A 26,518-nucleotide genomic window follows, 5' to 3' on the forward strand; every position below is an offset into this window, starting at 1 on the left:
AAAGAGGCTGCAGTAATAAATGTTAGACTTGTATTGAAAACACTTATAAGAACACCCCCCCCCCTTCCAGTACCAAGTTTTCTGCATACTGGCATTAAGTCTTGCGGTACAAAAAGGACGTGGTCCTTTTTTCCTAATTTTGGTTTTCCTTAAAAATGTTTCATTATAATAAATAAACTTAAAAAAAAAAGCATAGCATTTTGATGGAAAATAGACCGTTCTAAAATGTTACGAGAGATCGTTTAGCTTCATTAATTCACACAAAATTTATTAGCTCCATCAAAAAAGGGATCCACTGTAACCAGCAAGCACCCCGTACTAACAACAATATACTTTAAAAAATGTCATACTTTAACATTTGGTATCTAAATACTTCAAAATTAATCTCAAACAAGTTCTTAGTGCTAAAACTAAGTCACTCGAATTCTCCAGTTACGTAGTTTTCAAAAAAAAAAAAAAAAAATATTTGTGTTAAAAATTTTTTGTTTAAGAGAAGACATGAATACTTCTAATTAACTGATGGTAGTAAAATAACATTTAATTAAGTTTTCACACGTGACAAAAATCGTAAAAGAGTAAATATTTGAGTTTTTCTCAAAATAACTGAATTGTTTGTATTTGACAAAAACTTTAATTTAATTATAGTATTCACCTCGCGGTACAGGACTCAGATATGATCTACGTTGTAGTTCACAAGTTTTGTAAACAAGGCAAAAATGTACGATATTGCATAAAAATGCTTTATACTTTGTAGCAGATATTACAGCTGATCTAATATGAGCAATATAGAAAATGATTTTAGGACTAGTGCAGTATTTGAATTTTGGATCAATCGAAGCTGTGACGAAATTCATTCTGTTGTCTTGTTTTATTTTCTTCATTTATAATCATTCCTCAATGCTGTGACTGAAAAAAAGCGTGTGTTTAATTTTCCCTTGACTAACATTAGTTCTGAACATCACAGAAAACGTGGTTATTGGAAAAGAGATGGTTCACGTGTCCGTTAACGGGCCATTTTTGCCTGGAGATTACTTCGGCATCACAGATGACTTTGTGCGTTTCAAACTTTACAGTCTCTTTCCTAATGGAACCAGAGAAGTAAGTTAATTCATTTTTATTCTCTTCTGTACACTGTAAAAAAATTCCGAAACATTACTGAGTATTTTCGTGTAACGTTTCGAAAAGTTTCTTGAATTGCTAAAAACTGCACTAATGCAGACTTCTCACTGTAGTGAAAAATATTGTTAAAGGTTCCGGTGCGACTTCCAACTTTCTTGAAAGGACGACACAGTTCTTGAGAAAAACACAGGAGATTTATTAACACTATGTACAGGAAAGATCGTTAACAACTGCTAAATTAATCATCAGCAATTAAGCAAATATCAATCGACAGCGTAAACTCAACGGTTACACACGTATTTACATCCCAAATACGAAAAACAACGCAGCGAAATGCCTCGCAATAAACAAAGCTAATACACAGAGCAATATAAATGCTCTCAGCCCAACGGTTCAGTCGAGGCTGACTTTTTATCATGCGGCACGGCTATTTATAAACATCGAAAAGTTTCCACAATATTCCAAATGTTTCTCGTATTTTCTTTTCATTCACAAATTTTATCATTCAGAAATGAGGGGCCCGTATACTTCAGCCGAATGTACGAGGGCTGTATATTCATTACAAGAAACTATTTACAGGTTACGTTACTACAATAATTCTAGATGAAAGATAATTTAACAAACGCCAAATTTAGCTAGATTACGACAAATTGATCACAAAAATAATTACTATTTACAGAATTTGTAACAATATTTTTAGCTCCCGTTTTAAAGATTAACTGAACGTGCGAGGTAAAATCAAAACGTCTTTGCTCCTATTTTTTATTCGCCAAAAACAGGTACAAAGAGGTATTTGCAAATATACGTAGTGTACTACGTCTTTTACGTTACTTTTTCACGTAGTCACCACACCGGTTCAGACATTTATCCCATCGCAACACTAAATTAGAGATCCCCCTGTGGTAAATTCTTCCGGCTGCCTGTGGAACCACCGTCGGACCGCGTTCTTGGTTTCTTCGTCACATGTGAATCTCTGTCCTGCTCCTGACAGACACTTCTTCAGTGGAGTGAAAACGTGAAAATCACTAGGGCAAGGTCTGTACTGTAGGTGATCCTGTGAATTGCTACGTGCTTTTGTCCATTGCTCCATACAAAACGAATGACACTTCGCTGCTCATAAGTTGTTGGACGTCTGAAGAACAACCGTCATCTTAAATGACTCATTGCAGATCCGCTCTTCTGAGCAAAAAGCAGATACGACTGGTACGGTTCAAGGAACTGTTACTGTTAGAAATGTATATGTTTGCTTTGTATTCACAGCCGTATTTTGGCAAAAAATAAATAGGCGCAAAGACTTTTTAATTTGCCCTCATACTTATAAAGTGCATTTGCTTCAGTTCGATTACGGCCCGTCCAGACTGATTAAGGTCCCAAAGGGAGCGAGTAAGCCCATGGACTACGTAGCTTTGCAAGAATTGCAAAAGAGTAAAATGCTTGATATTTACTTGCAAATATGTCTTAGCTTTGGTCATGTTTGCAAAACTGCTTTTGGAACTTTCTTGATAAATCAGGAAGGTGCCAAGCTATTATATACTATACCTACCTAAGTTTACTCTAAAGTTCCATAGACACAACTGGCTGTAAACGGGAAGATTTCTGAGTTTTTCTGAAAAATGATTTTTGAACCCGGGATTTCACGGATATCTATCAGTTGCCTTTGGGACTCTGGTATCTTTGCGAAAGTTTCCTGAATCGATACAAGTTTTACGTGAGAAATATTTTTAGCATCTAATGTCAAAATATGCTCAGCGGTTTTTTTTTTTTTTTTTTTTTTAATGGCGCGCGGTGCTCATTTTATTAAAAATAAGAAAGTGTTCCAGTTATTTACATTTTCTTTTAATGAATTTATAATGACTTTCGCAAATAAGCAAATAAGGCAATTTTGAAATGTTTATAAGCACTTTAAGAACTATAGTTTCATCAGAACAATTTATGTTACCGCTTAAAAATATTACTTTTTTGCATGAACATAATGTAGAATGAACGCTTGCTTTACATGTTTTCTTGAGAAAAAAACTACAGTTAACTTTAATTTCCAAATCAACTTATTAATATATATTTTACCTGTACTCGTATATATTTTATTGTTCTTCTGCCAGAAAATCCATTCCAAGTCCTGGAAGGTTCTTGTTTCATGGGATAATCCTCTGGACACTATCAAGTTGGATCACGATTTTGAATTTGCTGACAGCGAACGATCTGATAGGTATTGTTTTTCAAATGAGGGCTAATTTATCAAAAGGGAACTGACAGTATTCGAACTGAAAGTGCATCAATATGTAAATTGCCTGGGTGGCGTAGTTTTCTACGGATCTAAGCATATCCTCTAGAGTTGGAAAAGTGCTCAATTGATTTAATGGTTTGTTAGTCAAATTGACGCAAGACCGGGTCAAATGTATAATTCAGGTTTATTTATCAGCTCAGTGAGCATTTTTTATTTTTGAATTTAACATAAACCAATAAATGGTTTTTAACTTAATGTCTCTTGCTTCGCTACTCTATTAGGGGGACATATCCATTTTCCAAAAATGTTCAGGAGGTGAGAAAAACGAATTAGGGTAAGAGCAAAATAGTTTTATCAACTTCTCTGGGTACAAAATTGAGCACAAAAGCACAGCAAATCATGGCCAAGAGTAAGAAATGTTTGGGTAAAAAAACAAAAAAAAAAAAACAAGGAGATATCGCCATCTTAATTTTGGATATGTGCCCTTTTGAACCTGAATGTTCAAAATTGCAATTTCGCCAAAACTCTAATATTTCACCTTTTCATATTCTCTTATCGAAGTACGTGAACCTAAAAGTAGCGGATTAAAATTTGATGATTTTGGACATATTGTAACGGATTCGGTGCGACTTCCACTTTCTTGAAATGAAGACACAGTTCTTGATAAAAACACAGGAGCTTTATTTACACTATGTACAGGAGAAATCGTTAACAACTGCTAAATTATTCATCAGCAATTAAGCAATTATCACACAACACCGTAAACTCAACGTTTACACACGTATTTACTTCCAAATACGAAAACAACACAGCGAAATGCCTCGCTATAAACAGAGCCAATACACTAACGAATTCTCAATCGAAACTCAACTGTTTATCCATCGCTAACGGCTTAAATACACCGAAAAGAAATTTCTCAAATATTCCACACGCTTCTGTAAAGTAGTAGACCGTTATCAATGAAAAGAAAGAAAATAGGGGTCGTATAATTTAGCCGAATGAAAAAGGGGTTGTATATTCATTACGGGAAACTATTTACAGGTTACGTTCCTACAATAATTACTATTTACAGAATTTGTAACATTGCCCCCTTCCCAAGGACTGCACGTCCCGGGCAGTACAATCCCCAGAAAGGGTGCCAAACTTCTATCACAAGTTTACAAATATACACATTAATTAATAACTAACAGATACAGAAAACACAATAATAACAAGAAATATTACTAAACATTAAAAGCAAAAATTATCTACAACTTTTATGTTATCAACCATGGTTGTTTACGTAATACTCATGAACTATGGCCATAGTATGGGGCTAACCGATCATAATGTACAACCCTAGGTTTTGCATTAGGTGATTTTTGGATCTTCACTACGACGTCATTCAGTCGGTTAAGGACTTTGTAGGGTCCATCCCAATGCGACTGCAATTTGGGTGAAAGACCTTTCCGTCGGACGGGATTCCATAACCAAACCTTGTCGCCTTCGTTGAATTCATGTCCAGTAGACCTTGTGTCGTATCTGGTCTTCATCTTCTCCGCCGCGATGTTGATTCGCTCTCGTGCGAAGTTATGAACGTCTTCCAACCGGGCCTGGAGATCCTGGATGTACTCCTCAGGCGATGAAGGCGCATCCGGAGGACGACCGAAGACGAGATCACAAGGTAGCCGAAGCTCTCGTCCGAAGAGCATCTGAGATGGGGCAAATCCGGTAGTCTCGTGGACAGCACTGCGGTAGGCCAGCAGGAACAAAGGTAGCTTCTTGTCCCAATCCTGTTGATTTCTGGATACCATAAGTGAGAGATTATTCAGGATTGTGCGGTTAAATCTCTCCACCATGCCGTCCGATTGTGGGTGTAGTGGTGTTGTCCTAGTTTTCTCAATTCCGAGAATTTGACATAGGCCCTTAAAAACAGCAGAGATGAAATTCCTCCCTTGATCGGAATGAATCTGCAAAGGTGTTCCATATCTCGAGATCCAGTGTTGGACTAGAGTCTCTGCTACGGTGGTAGCCTCTTGATCTGGAATGGGATATGCTTCCGGCCATTTGGTGAAGTAGTCGATGGAAACAAGAATGTATTTGTTCCCATCAGCAGTTCTTGGTAGAGGACCCAGGATGTCAATCCCAATTCGTTCGAAAGGAGCTCCAACGTTGTACAGATGTAGCTTCCCTCTGCTTCTCTTCTTCGGTCCTTTACGAGCAGCACAGGCGTCACAAGAATGGCACCACTTCTCCACGTCATCCTTCGCCTTACTCCAGAAGAAGCGCTCCCGAACTTTATTGAGGGTTTTCAAGACACCAAAATGTCCTCCAGTCGCACTACTATGTATTTCTTTCAGAACATCTGAAATTCTTGATCGGGGAAGTAGTAACTGCCACCTAGATGTCTTGCCGTCGTCAGATTCCCATTTTCGGTGTAGCACGCCGTTCCGCAAATGGAGCGAGTTCCATAAAGCCCAGTATCTTTTTGTTGCAGGACTGAAGATGGAAACGTCCTGCCCGCTAGGTCGCCGACTGTCGCTTTCCATGAACTCCAAAATTGGTTTTATGTCTGGGTCTTCAAGTTGATCTTTTCGAACTTGGTCGTCACTCCATGGATCAGGTTCTGATGATATTGGAGTCACTGTCACCTGATAGGCGGTAGGGCTAGTCGTTCCATACTGTTTCTCGATTCGGGAACAATAGTGGCAGTTCTCAGGACAGGGTCTTCTTGATAAAGCGTCAGCATTACCGTGAGATAACCCTTTTCGATGCTTGATCTCCATGTCATATTCCTGGAGCCGCTGTATCCATCTGGCTATCTGGCCTTCCAGATTTTTGAAGTTCAAAAGCCAAGTTAATGAGGCATGATCTGTCCGAAGCAGAAATTTTCGGCCGTAGAGGTAATGATGGAAGTGTTCTACAGCTTTCACTATGGCCAGTAACTCCTTTCTGGTGACGCAGTAATTTCGCTCCGACTTTGTTAAGCATTTGCTCCAGTAAGCGATGACATGTTCATTTCCGTCAATTTCTTGGGATAAAACAGCTCCGATGCCCTCGTGGCTCGCATCAGTGTCTAGGATGAAGGATTTTTCAGGCTGAGGATAGGCGAGGATAGGCGTTGATGTTAAAGCCTCCTTCAGTCGTAGAAATGCATCTTCGCATTCTTTGGACCATTCAAACTTTTGCTTGCTCTCCGTCAGCTTATGCAAAGGTCGTGCAATGTTGGAAAAACCCTTCACAAACTTCCTGTAGTACGTGCAGAGCCCCAGGAAACTTCGCAGCTGATGGATGTTTTCGGGACGACTCCAACTCTTGACCGCGGATACCTTTTCCGGATCGGTTTGTACACCCTCAGAAGAGATGATATGACCAAGGTAGTTCACTTCCCGGCGGAACAAATTACATTTGGACGGGCTTAACTTCAGATTGGCTTCCTTAAGCTTTTGCAGCACCTTCCTAAGATTTGCCAGATGTTCTTCGAAACTGCGTCCCACGATGATGATATCGTCTAAGGAGACCAGACAGGATTCGTAGGAAAGTCCTCTTAACACTGTCTCCATAAGACGCTCGAACGTAGCTGGTGCATTGCAGAGGCCGAAGGGCATCACTTTAAACTGCCACAAGCCTTGTCCAGTTGTAAACGCTGTCTTCTCTCGGTCGTCAGGGTGTATTTCAACCTGCCAGTAGCCGCTCTTCAAGTCCAGGGTCGAAAACCACTTGTGTCCGGAAAGAGTGTCCAAGGTGTCGTCTATCCGTGGAAGAGGGTAACTGTCTTTCTTGGTGATTTCATTCAGCCGTCGGTAATCGACACAAAATCTGGTGAAGCCATCTTTCTTTCGGACCAAGACGATGGGAGAGGCCCAAGGACTGGATGAAGGTTCGATTACATCATTCTCCTTCATCTCTTTCAGGAGGGTTTCAACCTCTTCCTTCTTAGCGAACGGTAGTCGTCTTGGATGCTGTTTAATAGGGGGGTGTTCTCCAGTGTAGATCCTATGCTGCGTTAAATTCGTACGGCCAACATCCTCCGATGTAGATGAAAACAGATGCTTGAAGTCGTCCACCAATTGTTCCGCAGCAGTTCTTTGATCTTTCGATAATGGCGCACTCCCAATTAACTTCGATGTCAAGGACTCAGAAGACACAGTTTCGGGGGAATTGATTCTTCTAATGATGCAGTTTACTGGAGTACAAGTTGCTAACACTTCACCTTTCCGAATATTCCTTGGCCTTTCACCCATGTTGGCGACTCTTACAGGAATTACATCCTTAGAAAGGTCCACAAGCGTAGATGCTACCAGCACTCCTTTTAGGTTATTGCTTAGGTTAGGGTATTCAATGATTCCAAATCGAAAACTATTGCTTTCTGCAAGGGAGCCAGGTATTAATGATTCTGACCTTGAGGGAATCGATATATCTGTTTGGGCTATTATTTGATGAGCGGATTTTACATTACTTTCTGCAGGGAAAACGGCTATGTCTTCTCTCATCGAGTGCAGCTCATTAGTCTTGAAGTCGAGAGTGAAGTCATATTTCTTTAAAAAGTCCAATCCGAGAATGAAGGGGTCCGTGATGTTAGCGACGAATGCCGTATGATGGTAGGTGGCATTCCCAAACACTATTTCCAAGTCCACTTTACCGTCAATCTCGATCTTGTCACCTGTCACAGTCTGGAGACTTACGCGTGGCGATGTCCACAGCAGTTTCAATCCAAATTCACGAGCCACATCTGTCCTAATGATTGTCACATTGGCTCCAGTGTCAACAATCAGTCTGCAGGGGTTCCCATTTACATGTGCGTAAATGAAAAGTCCATCACTGCCACTACTAGAAGAGGAAATCTGCAGAGCTCTAGTGGTGGTGATTTCCTTCCCTCGCGTAGCTTGGCGAGCCGGAAAACTCCTTCGCAGGTGTCCTTCACTACCGCATTTCCAGCACTTCTGCTCTTGTTTCTTTTGGGCTGTTATGCTGCTCAGATGTCTTGTCAAGTCACCGAGTTGTCTCTCAAGTTCAGCGAGGTGGGACGACCTGGAATCAGACTCATCAGCTTCCTGAATCCGGATCAGATGGCGATCCACACGGGTTGCTTCTTGGGCGGCCTCGTATCTCATCGCATACACAACGGCAGAATTCAGGTCTTTGACATCCGCCATCCGTAGAGCTTTCTGGATTTCCGGATCTCGAACCCCGTCGATGTAGTAGTTGAGTGCCAGGTTGTCTCGAACATCCGCAGGGCAGTCGCAAAAAGCAAGATGAGACAGTCTCTCGATGTCCGCCGCAAGCTCTTGCAGGGTTTCCCCAGTTTTCTGGAAACGGGACTTCAACTGGAGTCGGCTGAAATCTTTCTGGCACTTCTCACCGAAGCGAAGCTCCAACGCAGATGTGAGGGCGGCGAAATCCAGGCGCTGGCTTTCCGGAAGGGTCTGGAGAATGTCCGCTGCGTCACCTCTCAGGGATGCTGCAAGATGACAGGCCTTGGTAGCAGAGTCCCATCCGTTCGCTTCCGCCACTATCATGAATTGAGTTTCGTAGACCTGCCACGAAGTTTTCCCATCAAATGTGGCAAGTTTAATGGACGGTCGAGCAGCCGATGTGGGAGCGCCAAACTGTACAGAGCTGCTTTCCGCGGTCGCCAATCTCCTTTCCAAGTTTTTAATTTTCTCATCCACATGATTTTCAACTGTTGCGATACGGTTTTCTACTGTTTCAAATTTTTCATCAAAAGCATCAACTCGATGCTCTATCTCATTAAATTTATTTTCCATCACAGTCTTTACCGAAGTAAGGTCGTTTTTAATCTCCTCTTGGTTAGAAGCTAAATCATTTTTCAGTACCATTAAATCACTTTTCAATTGTTCTTGATTAGCCGCAATGTCATTTTTTAATTGTTCTTGATTTGCAGTAAAACTTGCAGTCAAATCACTTTTTAATTGATCTTGATTAGCCGCCATATCATTTTTTAATTGTTCTTGATTAGCCGCCATATCATTTTTTAATTGTTCTTGATTAGTCGCCATATCATTTTTTAATTGTTCTTGATTAGCAGCCAAACTTTCAGCCAAGTCGCTTTTCGCAGCATTAATTGCTTCCAGAAGTTGTTTTAATTGGTCATCCATTGCGCGAGTAATCACCATAAAAACAAAGTCTATAAATTCAAACAGTCTTTATGAAAAAAATGTCCAAAGTCACACTTACTCCAAGAAAGTCCAGAAGAAGCCCCACGTTGGGCGCCAATTGTAACGGATTCGGTGCGACTTCCACTTTCTTGAAATGAAGACACAGTTCTTGATAAAAACACAGGAGCTTTATTTACACTATGTACAGGAGAAATCGTTAACAACTGCTAAATTATTCATCAGCAATTAAGCAATTATCACACAACACCGTAAACTCAACGTTTACACACGTATTTACTTCCAAATACGAAAACAACACAGCGAAATGCCTCGCTATAAACAGAGCCAATACACTAACGAATTCTCAATCGAAACTCAACTGTTTATCCATCGCTAACGGCTTAAATACACCGAAAAGAAATTTCTCAAATATTCCACACGCTTCTGTAAAGTAGTAGACCGTTATCAATGAAAAGAAAGAAAATAGGGGTCGTATAATTTAGCCGAATGAAAAAGGGGATGTATATTCATTACGGGAAACTATTTACAGGTTACGTTCCTACAATAATTACTATTTACAGAATTTGTAACAATATGTTTCTTTGGATCTAAAAGTCTTCGTACTACAGATTCTTTCAGATTATGTTCCTTTTTGTTCCAAACAAAACGTGTTTAGGACGGATATGTAACCTTTTGATCAAAAAGCCACATTTTACCCTTAAATAAAATAGGATTTTCCACGTTTAGACTACTTGAGTCAGTGATTTGATAAAGGCCATCTGAAAGATTTAGAAAATGTCATAAAACGAATTTTTCTAAGACGTGGATATGTTCCCTTTTGATAAATTACTCCTTAAATGCAATTCACTTTTTATACATTTGGAAAAGACTAAGGTCCCTTATATATCTGAAATTTCAGTGTCAGTAAAAATGAGTCACTTAATATATTTTTTCCAACAGTTACCAATTAGCTGTGAGCACCAATAAACGTGATGGCTACGTTGCAATATCTCTGGATTTATCAGTACGACCTAAATTGGCGGTAGGACAGGTAATAATGGCCCTATGCGTGTTAATTGGACTCTACATACTAATTATTTTTGATGTGAGTATCAGTTTTCATTTATAAAATATATATTATTTATGTTATCAGAATTCAGCTAGTGAAACAATTTGGACTCATTTTTAAACAGAAAGTCTTTCTATGGCAACAATAAACCAATATAGGTTTTTTCTTTTGTAATAATTTTTGTGGTTAAATTTTGTTGTAGTCTGTACTCCCATTTACACAATCAGAGAGTTTCGAATATTCAGGGGAAAATATACTGATGCTCGTAATTTATTTTCTTTTATTTTACATGTGAATTAAATTTATGCAAAAAAACTATCCATTGATTGAAATGAATTGAATTAAATAAATAAATTTGGTGCATTTTTAAACTGTATGTCCTTTCATGGTGAGAAGAAACCAATAGAGATATTTTCTGTTTTCGGATTATCTTAGTTCAAACAATAACTCAAATACATTCAAGAAACCTTGATTTTAAGCATTATTACCAATCCTAGTATGATAATTTATATACATGTAAGGACTGTCATGGAGAAATTTCTGGTTGTGCAACAGCTTGGATCTGCAAAGCTACCAAGCATTGAGGGAAATACTGCCCGAAATATTTTCACATAATGAGGTAGTGAGAAGCAAAGGGATGCAAGTGGCAAAATTAACGAGCTGATGTGTGCATCACATGACTTCCTTTTACTCCAATTTAATGTCATTTTCTCATTATTGGCAGTTTTAATATGATTCAATAGTTTACTCTCTAAATATCACCAACAGTGGTCAATTGAAACCAAATTTAAAAAAAAAAATGAAATCGCCAAACTTATCGCCAAGTTCGCGACAAAACTTGGCGACCAAAAGACTGGCGATATATCGCCAAGTGTCCGCCAAATTATAACACCACTTGAGTTTACATCGAAATTAGCAATGGTTTCCCCCCAAAAAGGGGCAAAAGACCCCCTTTGGAGCATCCGAATGCAACCAAAAGGGAAGGTGCGCAACTAGACCCCACTAGGAGTCTAAGTATCAAATTTCAACTTCCTAGGACATTCCGTTCTTGAGTTATGCGACATACATACACGCATACACACATACGCACGTACATACAGACGTCACGCGAAAATTCGTTGTAATTAACTCGGGGATAGTCAAAATGGATATTTCGGCTGTCTGTACGTTCCTAGGCATATATCCACGTGTGGTCAGGTTGAAAAATAAACTCAACATTCATTCGGGGATAAGCAAAATAGAAATAAAGGCCGATTTTTGAGTGAAAATTTTTTCGCGAATACAATACTTCCTTTTTTGTAAAAGGAAGTAAAAATTTGGAGATATTCCGTACACATGGTAGGTGAACCTCTCCTCTGTCTTGGGGCAAGAGATTGTACTAGTTGCCCTGGTAGGTGCTGCTGTACACATGCTTTAGAAAAAAATTTCATTGCAAGCCTACCTAGGATCTGATCTTTAAACGCGTTTTACTCGAAATTTAAAATAGTCCACTTGCATCCCTTTGCTTCTCACTGTCTCATACGATTAGAAACTTAAAGTTTGAGTGGCATAAAAACATGTTTTCACGATACTATTTCATCTACTTGTAACGAGCGCTTTGCCACATCCTCATCCATGTTTTGCTTTCAGCTGGTACACCGAACTCTGGCAGCAATGATTGGCGCAACGGCGGCCATTTCTTGTTTGGCTTTAGTAGGAGAGGTAAGTAACATGTGATTGATAAATTTGGGCTTAAAATTGTTCGTAGTGCCCCGTAGTTGTTTATACTGGTTCTGTAATTTTCTTGTTGACTTCATTCGAGTTAAGGGGAGTTGGTACCATAGACTAATAATAAGAGTAGACCGAGCTTTTTCAATCTTGCTGATGAAGAAAATTGGTTCATAGATGTATCACGTGACTAGTGGAAGGGCTTGGCGAAGACTTTGGCAGCATGGTTGCTAGATGGCAGCATTATCTATAGTTTGACACTCGACATGTATTTTAAGACAATGTGTTTTCATTAAAAAAAATTTTCCAAGTGCAGAGATTGAACAGTTTTTTTTTTAGTTATGCATTATTTTGACACTAGTAATAGTTTTTGGTCACAGTTTTCAGTAACTTTTATTTCATTCGGAACTACTACGTCAGCGTTGGCGTAAACGTAATGGCGTAAACGTTTTGCGTAAACGCAAAAATGTACTAATCGGTATCTTAAATTGAAATTGTAGGTAAAAATCTTACCGTTTTCCGATTCTTTTTGGGCGCTTGAATATTTAATTGCTTAGAGAGTTATTGAAATTGACTAAAGAAAATGCACAATACTTTCTAAACTAAAAACTCATTATATTAACAAATTATTTACAACTTAGAATAACAAATTTACAAATCGGACTCCATAAAAGATCATTCTTCCGAACCATCAATTCTATTTATTTTATTTCTCGCGGTCGTTGATCGTCTGCTACGATTAACGCCCGCTGTTGCTAGGATATCCACCAGTCACATGGTTTGGTTTATGAGCAGCAAAAGGGTTGCCATAGCTCGGTCTATTCTTATTATTAGTCTATGGTTGGTACCCTATAATTTTTACAAAACGAGCTGATGTGTTCATCGCATGACTTCCTTTTACACCAATTAAACGTTATTTCCCTATTATTGGCAATTTTAATGTGATTCAATAGTTAACTCTCTAAATATCACCAACAATGGCCAAATTGAAGCCAGGTTTAGAAACAAAATCGAAAAACAAATGGCGACAAAACTTGGCGACCAAAAGACTGGTGATATATCGCCAAGTGTCAGCCAAGTTATAACACCACTTGAGTTTGCATCAAAATTAACAATTATTTCCCCCAAAAAAGGTGCAAAAGACCCTTTTAGAAACACCCGAATGCAACCAAAAGGGAAGGTACTCAACTAGACCCCACCAGGAGTCTACGTACCAAATTTCAACTTTCTAGGACATGCGGTTTTTGAGTTATGTGAGATACATTCGCACATACATACGTACATGCGGACGTCACGATAAAACTCGTTGTAATTACGTAACTCGGAAATCGTAAAAATGGATGCTTCGGGTGTCTATACGTTCTTATGCATATATCCACGTCTAGTCGGGTCGGAAAAAAAAAATCAATATTCATTTGGGTAAAAAGGAAGTATTGTATTCGCGAAAAAAATTTCACTCAAAAATTGGCCTTAACTTCAATTTTGCTCACCCCCGAATGAATATTGAGTTTTTTTTTTCGATCCGACCACACGTAGATATATATGCCTAGGAAAGTACAGACACCCGAAACATCCATTTTGACGACCCCCTAGTTAATTTCAACGAATTTTCTCGTGACATCCGTATGTACGTATGTATGTGCGTATGTATCTCGCATAACTCAAAAACGGTATGTCCTAGAAAGTTGAAATTTGTTACGCAGACTCCTTCTCTGGCATAGTTGTGAACCTTCCCTTTTGGTTGCATACGGATGTTTCTAAGGGGGTCTTTTGCCCCTTTTTGGGGGGAAATCATTGTTAATTTCGATGTAAACTCAAGTGGTGTTATAATTTGTCGGACACTTGGCGATATATCGCCAAGTTTTGTCACCAACTTGGCGACAAATTTGGCGATTTTTTAAAAATTTGGTTTTAATTTGGCCACTGATGGTGATATTTAGAGAGTAAACTATTGAATCCCATTAAAATTGCCAATAATGGGGAAATGACATTAAATTGGAGTAAAAGGAAGTCATGTGATGCACACATCAGCTCGTTTGTAAAAGGAAGTAAAAATCCATGTCAATTATTCTCTTACAGCGTCCATCACTGGAGGAAGTTCTAAGTTGGGTTGATGTGGAAACTCTGTCTCTACTTTTCGGAATGATGATACTCGTTTCTATTCTTTGTGAAACAGGATTCTTCGACTACATTGCAGTAATGGTTAGTTTCTTTCGAATCATCGATTTTTTTCTCGAGGTTTCTTGACGGATATTGTGGTTAATCACTGTAATTGTATCGCAGGCATATCGTTGTGCACGGGGTCGGATTTGGTCTCTTATAACAGCACTTTGTTTCGCGACGGCTCTTCTATCAGCGTTTCTTGACAATGTTACGACAGTTCTATTGATGTCTGCTGTTGCCATCAGGTATGTATAAAATTACATTATAGCTGACATTTCTGCCAAAGTACGCTTTGTTTGAAGCAATAAGCATTGACATTACTTTGCTATAGACCAAGGGTATTCAACCGTTTAAACTTTAAGGAACAATTTGAGAGTACCAAGTTCCATGATGGAGGAACATTTCAACGAAGCAAAACAAGCATTTTTATGTGTTTGTGTGTGCTGGAGGGAGGGGGGGGGGGTGTCTATGACGTAGTCCCAGGAAACAATATATTATCAGCCCTCCCCCCCCCCCGAAGAAAAATCCAAGAGAAAACTTTGATAATTAAATCTGTTTTTGTTGAAAATATTAGCATGGTACCTCCAATTTTAATTTTACGCTGTATTCCTTAAAATCCCCAAGCCTTTTCATTGTTTTCACCCCTAATTGTTTTATTACTGATTGGTAATATACCAATTATGATTCACTATAGGTTATGTGAAGCTATGAACATCGACCCGAAGCATATGTTGATATCGTTGGTCATCTTTTCGAACATAGGGGGCGCTGCTACTCCTATTGGCGATCCACCAAATGTGATTATAATCTCAAACAAAAGAATTTCTGCAGCAGTAAGTATATATATTCCAGTAACATTCGAAATTATATAAGAATTACCTTTATTTGTTGCATTATGAATTGACATTGAAATTTTACAAGAATCAGGAAAGTCTATTAACATTTGCTGCCTCAAGAATTCAACTGAGCTTGACCATCCTCATATAAATAATAGCCGATGGTAATGTAACCCGCGTGTTTCAACAATGAAACTCGCGCCACGGCATGATCATTTGATAATGTGTTTTGGTAATGTTTAACCTGCAGGGAAAGGCTTTATTGTGACAAGGCTGAACCCGATCCGGTAACTTAACTGTTTTACTGGTAAGATTGTGTCATTCTCATATAAATAATAGCCGATGATAGAGTAACCCGCGTGTTTCAACAATGAAACTCGCTCCACTGCATGATCATTTGATAATATGATTTGGTAGAGTTGAACATGCAGGGAAAGGCTGTATTGTGACAAGGCTGAACTCGATCCGGTCACTTAACTGTTTTACTGGTAAGACTGTGTCATTTCAGGGGAATGCAGAAACGTAAAAATGTTCAACAATGATCGCTATCTTCTGGAGTTAAGGGTTAATCGACTGAAGTTAGGGTTAAAACTTAAAACTACCAAAATATCACCAAACAGGCAATGGCTGCTTTCAAATGTAGAAGAAAATTTTCACCCGTCATGCCATGACGGGCGACAATAGTGTCATAAGTAATTATTATCCTCACTCTAAAAACAACAATTTCAAAAATAACGAAAAGTACTCAAATTTGGACATATCGCGAGTCAAAACGGCTCCGACTAAGTGGTATTCAAATTTGAAACATTCAAATACCCCAATCAACATGTGTGCTCATTTTTGAGGTATTTGTGCTCACTTTTTAAGTATGTAATAATTTCAAAACTGAGTATGATGTACTCATTTTTGAGTGAAATAATTCAGCAGACTATTTGAAAACATGGGTACTCATATTTGAAACAAAAGGTTTCAAGAAAATTTGAAAGCATGAATGTACTCATTTTTGAAACCTTCATTTTTCTCAATGCTTATTACTAAACTACAATCATATCTTGGTCTTTTTTTAATTTCAGGGTATAGGTTTTGGAAATTTTACTTTGCACATGCTGCCTGCTGCTTTGCTGAGTTTGGTTGGCACTTACGTCATCCTGAGATTTGTTTATAGAGATGCCTCTGCTTTACGCTTCGCTGACCCACCAGAAGTTGTGGGTAAGTTGGATTATTATTAAACTAGTGGCACCCGCACGGCTTTGCTCGTAGTAGAAAATCAAAAGGTCATTTGGTTTGTCTCCATATTTACAAATATTGGGTGATGAATTTCTGGCCAGTTGGCTATGTTTATTCGTTTTTCCCCATGTTACGGTTCCACGTCATGATAATTTTGTAATTTACTCGTCCATCTTATGATAATTTTGCTACGGAAAATGTTCTTAAAATTGGAATAGAAAGAGGAAAAAATCGAATTTTCGAAAAATCGCTTCGAGGTGCACACCCCCGTGCTACAAACTAATTCTGTGCCAAATTTCATGAAAATCGGCCGAACGGTCTTGGCGCTATGCGCGTCACAGAGATCCGGACAGAAATCCAGACAGCCTTTCAGCTTTATTATTAGTAGAGATATGGTTGCAGTGTTCTTAAATATTTCAATACATGAAACTCACACGACACCATTCACTATCAAACTTTTTTGAAAATGTTTCATCAATCTTTTTAGATTAGAGTCGTTGCGTTTTGTTTTTAACATTTTTTTAATAAAACTACTCAAAAGCAAATTATTTGCAACTTTTCTATGGATTCAATCTGCTTCCGCGATGTCTTTTTCAACCTTTTATCAAACTTAAAAGAAAGTTAGTTCAGGGTTGCGGATTCGGATTGAAAATGACAGATTCCGATTCCAACTCCTGAAATTTAAAAAACTCCGATTCTTCCTTCGACTCTTACATCCCCAAATTATTCTAACTCTACGACTCCGGCTCAGACTTCGCAGTCCTGCTAGTAAGATCAAAATGTAGTTTAGAAAAAGTTGCCTTTCCTTTTTACTTCCTTTTACAAAAAAGGAAGTATTGTATTCGCGAAAACATTTTCACTCAAAAATCGGCCATAATTTCCATTTTGCTCTCCCCCGAATTGATGTTGAGTTTTTTTTTTCAACTCGACCACACGCGGATAAGTGCCTTAAAACGAATATACACTCGAAATATCCATTTTGACATTTCTCGAGTTAATTACAACGATTTTTCTCATGACGTGCGTATGTATGTCGCATAACTCATGAACGGTATGTCCTAGAAAGTTGAAATTTGGTACGTAGACTCCTAGTGGGGTCTAGTTGTGCACCTCCCTTTTTGGTTGCATTCGGATGCTCCAAAAGGGGTCTTTTGCACTTTTTTGGGGGGAAATCAATGTTAATTTCAATGCAAACTCAAGTAGTGTTATGATTTATGCAAACACTTGGCAATATATCGCCAAGCTTTTATTCGCCAAGTTTTGTCGCCAACTTGGCGACAAATTTGACGATTTTTTTTAAAAATCTGGTTCTAATTTGGCCACTGTTGGTGATATTTAGAGAGTCAACTATTGAATGACATTACAATTGCCAATAATGGGGAAATGACATTAAATTGTGGAGTAAAAGGAAGTCATGTGATGCACACATCAGCTCGTTTGTAAAAGGAAGTAAAAATCCATGTCAATTATTCTCATCAGCTCGTTTTCTTTCTTTTTTTCATTGCTGAAATCCATTATTCTAAATAAATGCATCGAGTATTTCAACCGAGTCTTTAAAACCGAAGCTTAGTTTAAATTTATCTAGAATTTTTAGGGAAATAACATTAAATGTTTATGATCTTAGTGTAAATGCGGTGTATAAATGACCGCATTTGATTCCTTAGAAGTGAAGCATGAGATTGAAGTGTGGAAGAAGGCTTACAACTCGCTTTCAGGATACTCCAGAGATGAAGATACAGTCCGAGCAATACTAAGGAGAAAGATCTGCATTCTCGAGACGTTGCTGAGGAAGAAACTCTACGACTGCAAGTATGAAGGGTTTCGTTTTCTATATTTGTTTACATCCTCAACTCTTAGCTGGTGAGGTAGGGTGTATCTGACCAAGAGTCAAATAGTATAGTGAATGTTTTGACCCTCTGAGTTTTGGCTAATAAGTGTCATTTTCTTTCTTTCAGGATGTCGGAGGATGATTATCGAGCTAGTCTTAAAGAATTAAGCAATACGGTAAGAATAAAAACATAATTATTGAAATGTAAGATTTGAACGGCACGTTGATCGACGGATCAATTCCATCATTGCTATTATTGGAGTTCACAATAAGAGCCCAAAAATTTGAAAATAATTGAAATTATTTTCCTTACTTCAAATGTAACTGCACTTCTCCAGCCTAAGATCAAGGTATAATTTGAGACTTTAAACGAAAGTACATAAAAATTCTTGCAAAGGACTTGGTAAAACATTGGATAGGAACGAAAACCTAGAAGTTTCGGTTTTAAACGTCATTAACTACGTGGGCATAAGTTGAAGTTCCATTACAGCACGAGCTGTTTCGAATTGAGGTAGCAAAGGGATGCAAGTGGCAAAATTAAAAATTTGGAGATAACCAGTACAAATGGTAGGGGAACCTCTCTTCTGTCTTAGGGCAAGAGATTGTACTGGTAGCCCTGGTAGGTGCTGCTGTACAGCATGATTTAGAAATCAATGAAAGCCTACCTAGGACCAAAAAGTTAAGCGCGTTTTTCTCAAAAATTTAAAATGTCCACTTGCATCCCTTTGCTTCTTACTATCTCAATTGTTTTCGAAATGCAGGGTTTATAAAATCAATTTTTCTTCTCACTGTCTCAATTATTTTTGATATGTAGGGTTTATAACATTCCTTTGCTCCTCACTGTCTCAATTGTTTTCGACATGCAGGGTTTACGACATCCCTTTGCTCCTCATTGTCTCAATTGTTTTCGACATGCAGGGTTTATAGCAAGCGCTGAGTCAGAAAAAAAAAACTTCAACACAGGAACCATGGACCTAGAATCACTAGAAATTTTGCTGCAAATCGCAAATGTAAAGGGAGCAGTGCCAATGACATTAATGAATTTGTGAACATTGATAACGACGTCGCCATATGCTCTTAAGTGACTGTAAAAGCCTTGACTTCTGAATTTTTAACAGAAAAACAGAGCAGTTCAAGCGAGGATAGAGATGTCGAATATATTAATCAAACTCATCCGTGCAAGATAGAAACAACCTGGAGAAAGTACGGCAGTATTTCTGGGTTACCCACCTGGGGGAGGGGAAGGGGTCATGGCTCATGCTGTGTCATTGAAAGTTTTAGGGGGAAGGTTAAGGAATTTCTTGCTTTTTCTTGGGGTTGGGGGGCCATGCTTTGGGGGCATCTTTGTGATATTTAGGGGGGGGGCACTCCTGAGTATTTGACATTCATTCAAGGTACAAAGAACGCAGAATTTAAGGCTTTAAGTATGTTAGAAAAGAGATTTATTTCCAGTAACTACAGCTTCATCAATCAACATTGATGGATTATTTTGATGTGCCAAGAAAGGTACACAAGAGAAAACACATATTAAAAGTAACGAATATTTTTCTCCCTTTCTTATTCATTTTAAATTTTTTACTAACATACAAGTATTTACGTGAACCACACCGCCAGCTCAGTCATTTCCAGCCGAGGACTGCAGTTTCGTGCTTATTTGCACTCATCAGCCCCGCATAGGAAAGTGACTGAGCTGGAGATGGAAAACCTCTTAAGGAAGCCAAGAGTGCCAAACAAACTGGTAGCTAACGGCACTCTTGGCTTCCTTAAGAGGTTTTCCATCTCCAGCTCAGTCACTTTCCTATGCGGGGCTGATGAGTGCTAATAAGCACGAAACTGCAGTCCTCGGCTGGAAATGACTGAGCTGGCGGCGTATTTCACGTATTTCTGCCTTAGCCCTGGCTATAGGGCGGTAACTTACTGAATATACAAGTATTTATTTCATAAGATATTCACCGAATTCTTCAGCTGTTCATGAAAGAATTTCAGTGGTTTTTTGGTTTTTTCCCCCCCTTTCTTTAATTTTCCACTCCGCCTAAGTCGTCATTCTGCATAGGTGGTCAAACATTTTTGGTCCCTTGAGTAACGACTTAACAAGGTTTGTTATGCCTATTATTTCAATTTTTCATAGCAATGCAATATTTCATTTTTTACATTTTAATGCCATTGATCATCATTTGTGCAGTTTAAGCTGAAGAATTCTGCGCTGCTGCTCAAGTCCGGAATTGCCATCAGTATCGTGATCCTGTTCTTTTTCCTACAGAGCATACCTCAGCTTAACCTAAGTATTGGTAAGAATTCTAATAATATATTTTAAAACATTTCTTATAGTTTTCATTACAATTCTAAAGAAGTATGACTATTAAAAATAATTATTCACTGCGATAAAAGCAAAGACAAAAATAAATAAATAAATAAATAAATATCGATGGAGAAGGTAAGAAATGATCGTAATGATAAAATGCATTACAATAATGATGACTGCATTTCTAAAAGCCTTAAGAGCTCTTAATAACCGGTATGGTGAATAAAATGATTAAAATGTCGAGTCTGTCAGTAACAATGTATAAAAAACGGAAATAAATAACAATAGCAAAGAATATTGACGTTGATTCAAGAGTCTTTTTTTTTTTTGCAAGGGAGGTACACATATATTCAGTAAGTTACCGTCCTATAGCCAGGGCTAAAGCAGAAATACATGAAATACACCTCCAGCTCATTCATTCCATCCGATGACTGCAGTTTCGTGCTTATTACACTCATCAGCCTGGCACAGGAAAGTGACTGAGCTGAAGGTGGAAAACCTCTTAAGGAACATTGATAACGATCTTCCTTAAGAGGTTTTCCACCTCCAGCTCGACCACTTCCTAAGCCAGGCTAATGAGTGCTAGTACTTCTTTAAGAGGTTTTCCACCTCCAGCTCAGCCACTTCCTAAGCCGGGCTGATGAGTGCTAGTACTTCCTTAAGAGGTTTTACACCTCCAGCTCAGCCACTTCCTAAGCCGGGCTGATGAGAGCTAGTACTTCCTTAAGAGCTTTTACACCTCCAGCTCAGCGACTTCCTAAGCCGGACTGATGAGTGCTAGTACTTCCTTAAGAGGTTTTACACCTCCAGCTCAGCCACTTCCTAAGCCTGGCTGATGAGTGCTAATAAGCACGAAACTACAGTCCTCGGCTGGAATTGACTGAGCTGGCGATGTATTTCATGTATTTTTGCTTTAGCCCTGGCTATAGGGCTGTAACTTATTGAATATACCATGCATTGCCTTCAATCTTCGAGATGAACCGAAACATTGCTTCGGTCACTCGTTCTGGTCAGTGCTAATTCTATAGGAGGTACACATAGTTGACATTTTTGATTTGGCCGAAACTCATACCATTTTTTTGTACTATCATACTAAAGAGAAAATCAGCATTTCTAGAAAATAATTTTTTTTTCGGAGTTGAGTGAATTTTTTGTACCTCAAATTCTGGTTTTATGTTCTGCAGTCGAAAATCGGCGAATTTGAACTTCAATTTTTGGAAAACTTCAGATATGTGTAGAAAGTTTTCTTTTCATACTGGGGTTGTCCCCAAAAGTTCGTAAACAATTGCAAAAAATTGGAATTTTACTTGCCAAGAAGTAACAAAAACGACAGCGGAACTTTCCTTTTAGCAAAAATATTACTAAATTTAAATTGTTAACTTAATTATTGTTAAAAAAAAAGTTAAAAATTCAATTTTTTATACGAATATTAAATTTTATTATTCAAATTACATTCCTAAAACTCTTCGAGGGCTACAGAAAATAAGCTCGATGTTCGGCAGTTGAAAACCCCTTCTATAAATACTGATAAAATATGATTATGAAAAAATTCGTACTAATTCCGATGATGATGATGATGATTAAAATGTTAATTTTGATAGCATTAACAAAGCAATTATTGGTAAATGAGGATAATAATAGTTAAGAACAAGATTCAGGTACATAACTCATCGTTTCATGTTTCTTCTTCTTTTAATTTAGATATCAGTCAGTAGCATAACTAGGGGTTGGCAGGAGTGGCTCTCGTCAGGGGCGCAGCAGTCAGGGGGGCGGCATTTTGACCGATTTAAAAATAAAAAAATTAAGAGTTTTTTTTTTGATCATAGAATTTGAAAAATGCTCTAAAAATTAAAAAATAATTAAAACTCGTAAGAAAAGAGCTAGAGGTGGTATATATATACAATACATATATATATATACACATACATAACATCTACTGAAAGGAACATTGGGCATCATTGAAAACAATTCTAAAAAAGAAAAATAATTTACAATGCTGCCTCCTGCTTGTTTTGGAAAATGTCCCCCCCCCCCCTTCCGAAAAAAAATTTTTTTTTTGAGGTCACAATGACCTCCGGTGACTTTCCATGTGGGCGACCCTGGGGGATTGGGGAGGCGCAATTTCTTTCGTTCGCCAGGGGTGCTACACCCCATAGTTACGCTACCCTAAAAAGGGGGAACATTGCTCCTTTAGGGTTAACATTACTCCAAAAAGTGTAAAAGTTTTTTTACTGATTTTCGAGGACTTCAATGACGAAGTGGTTGACAATGAAGAATTTCTTTCAAATAGGTAGAAGATAACAGTAAACAGGTGGGAAAGTTGCAAATTCGAAACCTAAAATCAGTAAAAAAAAAAAAAAAAACTCTTTTTGTAGCAATGTTATCCTCAGAGGAGCAATGTTACCCCGTTTTACGGTACCGATTTCAGCTAAGTATCATTTTTCTATTCTCATCAATTGCAATATCATATTTTAGATTCATCTAGCATTTTAGAGTGTGGCTTGAAATTTTTTGGCCTGGCAAAAAACTAAGGCAATTATTTTCCCATTTTCTAGGATGGGTGTCGATTTTGGGGGCCATTTGTTTGCTCACGTTGGCTGACTTCAAAGAACTGGAGGGTGTTCTGAGCAGAGTCGAGTGGTCAACATTGCTTTTCTTCGCATCTCTTTTCATTGTAATGGAAGTAAGTTAAACGAGCTGATGTGTGCATCACATGACTTCCTTTTACTCCAATTTAATGTCATTTCCCCATTATTGGCAATTTTAATGTGATTCAATAGTTTACTCTCTAAATATCACCAACAGTGGACAAATTGAAACCAGATAAATTTTTTTTTTTTAATCGCCAAATTTGTCGCCGAGCTGACGACAAAACTTGGCGACCAAAAGACTGGCGATATATCGCCAAGTGTCAGCCAAATTATAACACCACTTGAGTTTACATCGAAATTAACAATGATTCCCCCCCCCCAAAAGGGGCAAAAGACCCCCTTTGGAGCATCGGAATGCAACCAAAAAAGAAGGTGCACAACTAGACCCCACTAGGAGTCTACGTACCAAATTTCAACTTTCTAGGACATTCCGTTCTTGAGTTTTGCGACATACATACACATACACACATACATACATACAGACGTCATGAGAAAACTCGTTGTAATTAACTCAGGGATAGTCAAAATGGATATTTCGGGTGTCTGTACGTTCCTAGGCATATATCCACGTGTGGTCAATTCGAAAAAAAACTCAACATTCATTCGGGGGGTGAGCAAAATGGAAATTGAGGCCGATTTTTGAGTGAAATTTTTTTTTGCGAATACAATACTTCCTTTTTTTGTAAAAGAAAGTTAAAATCTGCTCGAGAACTCGAGAGATTTGATGTTTTTCAAATCACTGAAATGCTAGGTTTTTAATTTGCTGAATATTGTAAAGTTATATAATAATAGTAGTAGGTAGACCGGAGCACGTTTACGCAGTGCTCTTTTTACTTCCTTAAAAAGTGTAACCATGGAAACACAAAATAAAATAAATTTAAGAATTTAAAATGAGAAAGATGGAAATAAACAATGGATTCAAAAAGCGTTACCGTGGAAACGGAAAATAAAATGGTTAAAAACTTGTATAGAGAACAGATTTTTGAACTTTATTTAATTCGCTTGTAACTTTTTTTCTAATGGAGATAGAGAGTTAAACTTTCGACCAAAAGTCGAGTTAGATCTGGAGTAAAAAAAGCAGCTCTTTCCAGTGGTGTTAAAAAGAAAACTGTGGGACAATCCCTTCACTTTTTATTGATAGATTTAATGAAGAAAGTTGTGCCTGAACTTCAGCTAAGCCTAAACAAATTCGAGCTAAAAACGCAAATAACTTCCGTCGTAATTAAGTTAGAGCGCTGAAACAAATTGCGTAGAACGCGAAAAGTTCTATTCTTTCCAACGATATATATAATATTAATATGTGCCAGTAATTTTTCACCCCCATCATCGGGAATTTATGAGAAAATTGGGCCTAAATTGGAATAAAAAAAAAAGAACTATTCATTGAATTTTTTTCGAACTGGTCTGCAAACCTTTTCAGGATTTAAAGGAACAAACTGAAAATTTCACCGAAATCGGCCGGGTACTTTTCGAGTTTTGCGAATTCAAACACACAGACGCTTTTTGGGGATTTCATTTTACACTATGTAGAGATTCAGTCTGTAATAAATTTACTTTAATTTAACGATGATAAGACGTTATGTTCAAAACACTAACAGAACCACGTTAGGGGTCAAACTAAATATGCGTAAACGTGCCCCGTGTTCGGGACAAGTTTACGCAACCGACTTGGACTCTTAAATAATTTTTTTAATGGTTAAAAACCCAAACTGAGCAACAACTGTATATACCAATTTTGACTCCATTAACTGCTTCAAAAAACCGCAATGTCTGAAATTTCCTAAGCTAAAACATAAAAGTTAGAAAATTCATTGGAAAAAATCCTCATAAACGTGCCCCGGTCTACCCTTAGCAAAGTAGATAAGACACAAATTAGCAATTAGTTTGCAGACACGTGTTTCGGGGCTACAATAAACCCTTTTTTCAATGCAAAGAAGTGTGTGCTTTAGGATGTTGTCATCCGAGAAAAACAAAAATTAAATATTTATACTAACCTAGTTTACTGCTGTTACTTTGTTGCACAGAAGAATTTATTCATTTTGTAGTAAAATAATGTTAGGATTACACGCAAAAAACCGACAGCTCAGTTATCACAACCAGAGACTCCAGTGTCGTCGTTTATGGACTCATCAGTGTGAAATTGGGAATAACAGAGTTGAAGGCAAATGTCGTCTCATTGGAACTGAGAGTGCCTACAAACTGGTAGATAAAACAAATTTAGCTCACTAGCGAGAGTCCACAGCTATGGGGCGGTTCGACTCAAAAAATGAAGGTTTAACTTTAAGATTTCGCTGTTACCACCCTTAAGCCAGGGCTAAGGCAGAATTACATGCAAATTTCTGTATGTAGTTATGCCTTAGCCCTGACTTAAGGACGATAATTTACTGCTTAATAATAGGAATTTTTCTTATTCTTTAAGGTATCCGACTGCGTTAAAATCGACATTTTTGATGAAATATTCGTAGTTGTTTTTATGATTTCGTTTTGTAGTCTGATTTATCAGCTTTCCAAAACTGTCTTAGTTTTTACTCTACGTGAATTACAACTGGAGTTATAGCTGTATCATTTCAGAGCCGTACGCTGAACTCCAGACCGAAAGTTGCCTTTAAATGCGTTTTCTGAAGAACGATATTTTTGAAGAAGGCTGTAACAATGATTAGTGATATGCCGGATCGTAAAACAAGTAGATCCGCGTATACGGATCCGGATCATAGTGTCAAGATCCACGGATACGGATCTCAAATTTTTTTTACACAATTCAACTACCCAAGTGTAAAATTTGTTATTGAAGGTATTCCCGTCAGAATATAGTAACAGTTTCTTCAAAAAATGTCATCTACGGAGAAAATATAATCAAGACTATGATTTACTCTTTAAAGAAATCTCCCTTAAAATTGAGGGAGAGTTGGAAGGAACGGGTCAGCGCTGCATTAATACTTAAATAGAATGTGAAAAATTATTTCTAGCTTGCTCGGTAGATGTAGGAATGTAGGACACAGGAGCAAGAGTGTAAAGCAGCTATTGGACAGACTAGAAATAATTTTTAACCGACTTCAAAAAGGAGGCGGTTATCAAATCATATAGAGTAAGAGCCCATGGGTGCCAGACATACGTCATAGTATAAAGGCCCAAAATTTTCCTGCGTAAGCGCACTGGAGCAGGTATGAAGGGTTCGCTATTAGTTAAGCTGACTCGCGCTGGCTTTGGCGGGCAAGAGGTAGCAAAGGCGCGAAAAAATGGTGAACAAAAACATCATAGTATAACGCGTGATTTTTTAATATTTTATTAGGGGTA

The 26,518-nt window shown here is 38.0% G+C and overlaps 1 protein-coding gene across 1 annotated transcript in view; it reads left to right on the top strand.

Annotated features, from left to right (window-relative positions):
* Positions 1-9,595: 9,595 nt before the first annotated feature.
* The window catches only part of LOC129225049 (P protein-like), a 30,901-nt gene continuing 13,978 nt past the window's right edge, over positions 9,596-26,518 (top strand). The window contains exons 1-12 of the mRNA XM_054859595.1: positions 9,596-9,652; positions 10,361-10,365; positions 10,402-10,546; positions 12,140-12,211; positions 14,297-14,419; positions 14,501-14,625; positions 15,075-15,213; positions 16,290-16,425; positions 18,108-18,252; positions 18,399-18,447; positions 20,454-20,559; positions 23,129-23,256. Coding sequence (XP_054715570.1) covers positions 9,596-9,652; positions 10,361-10,365; positions 10,402-10,546; positions 12,140-12,211; positions 14,297-14,419; positions 14,501-14,625; positions 15,075-15,213; positions 16,290-16,425; positions 18,108-18,252; positions 18,399-18,447; positions 20,454-20,559; positions 23,129-23,256 — 1,230 coding nt within the window. The remainder of the gene's footprint in view (positions 9,653-10,360; positions 10,366-10,401; positions 10,547-12,139; positions 12,212-14,296; positions 14,420-14,500; positions 14,626-15,074; positions 15,214-16,289; positions 16,426-18,107; positions 18,253-18,398; positions 18,448-20,453; positions 20,560-23,128; positions 23,257-26,518) is intronic.

This window comes from Uloborus diversus, chromosome 6 (assembly GCF_026930045.1).
Source record: "Uloborus diversus isolate 005 chromosome 6, Udiv.v.3.1, whole genome shotgun sequence".
Taxonomy (NCBI): Eukaryota; Metazoa; Arthropoda; class Arachnida; order Araneae; family Uloboridae; genus Uloborus; species Uloborus diversus.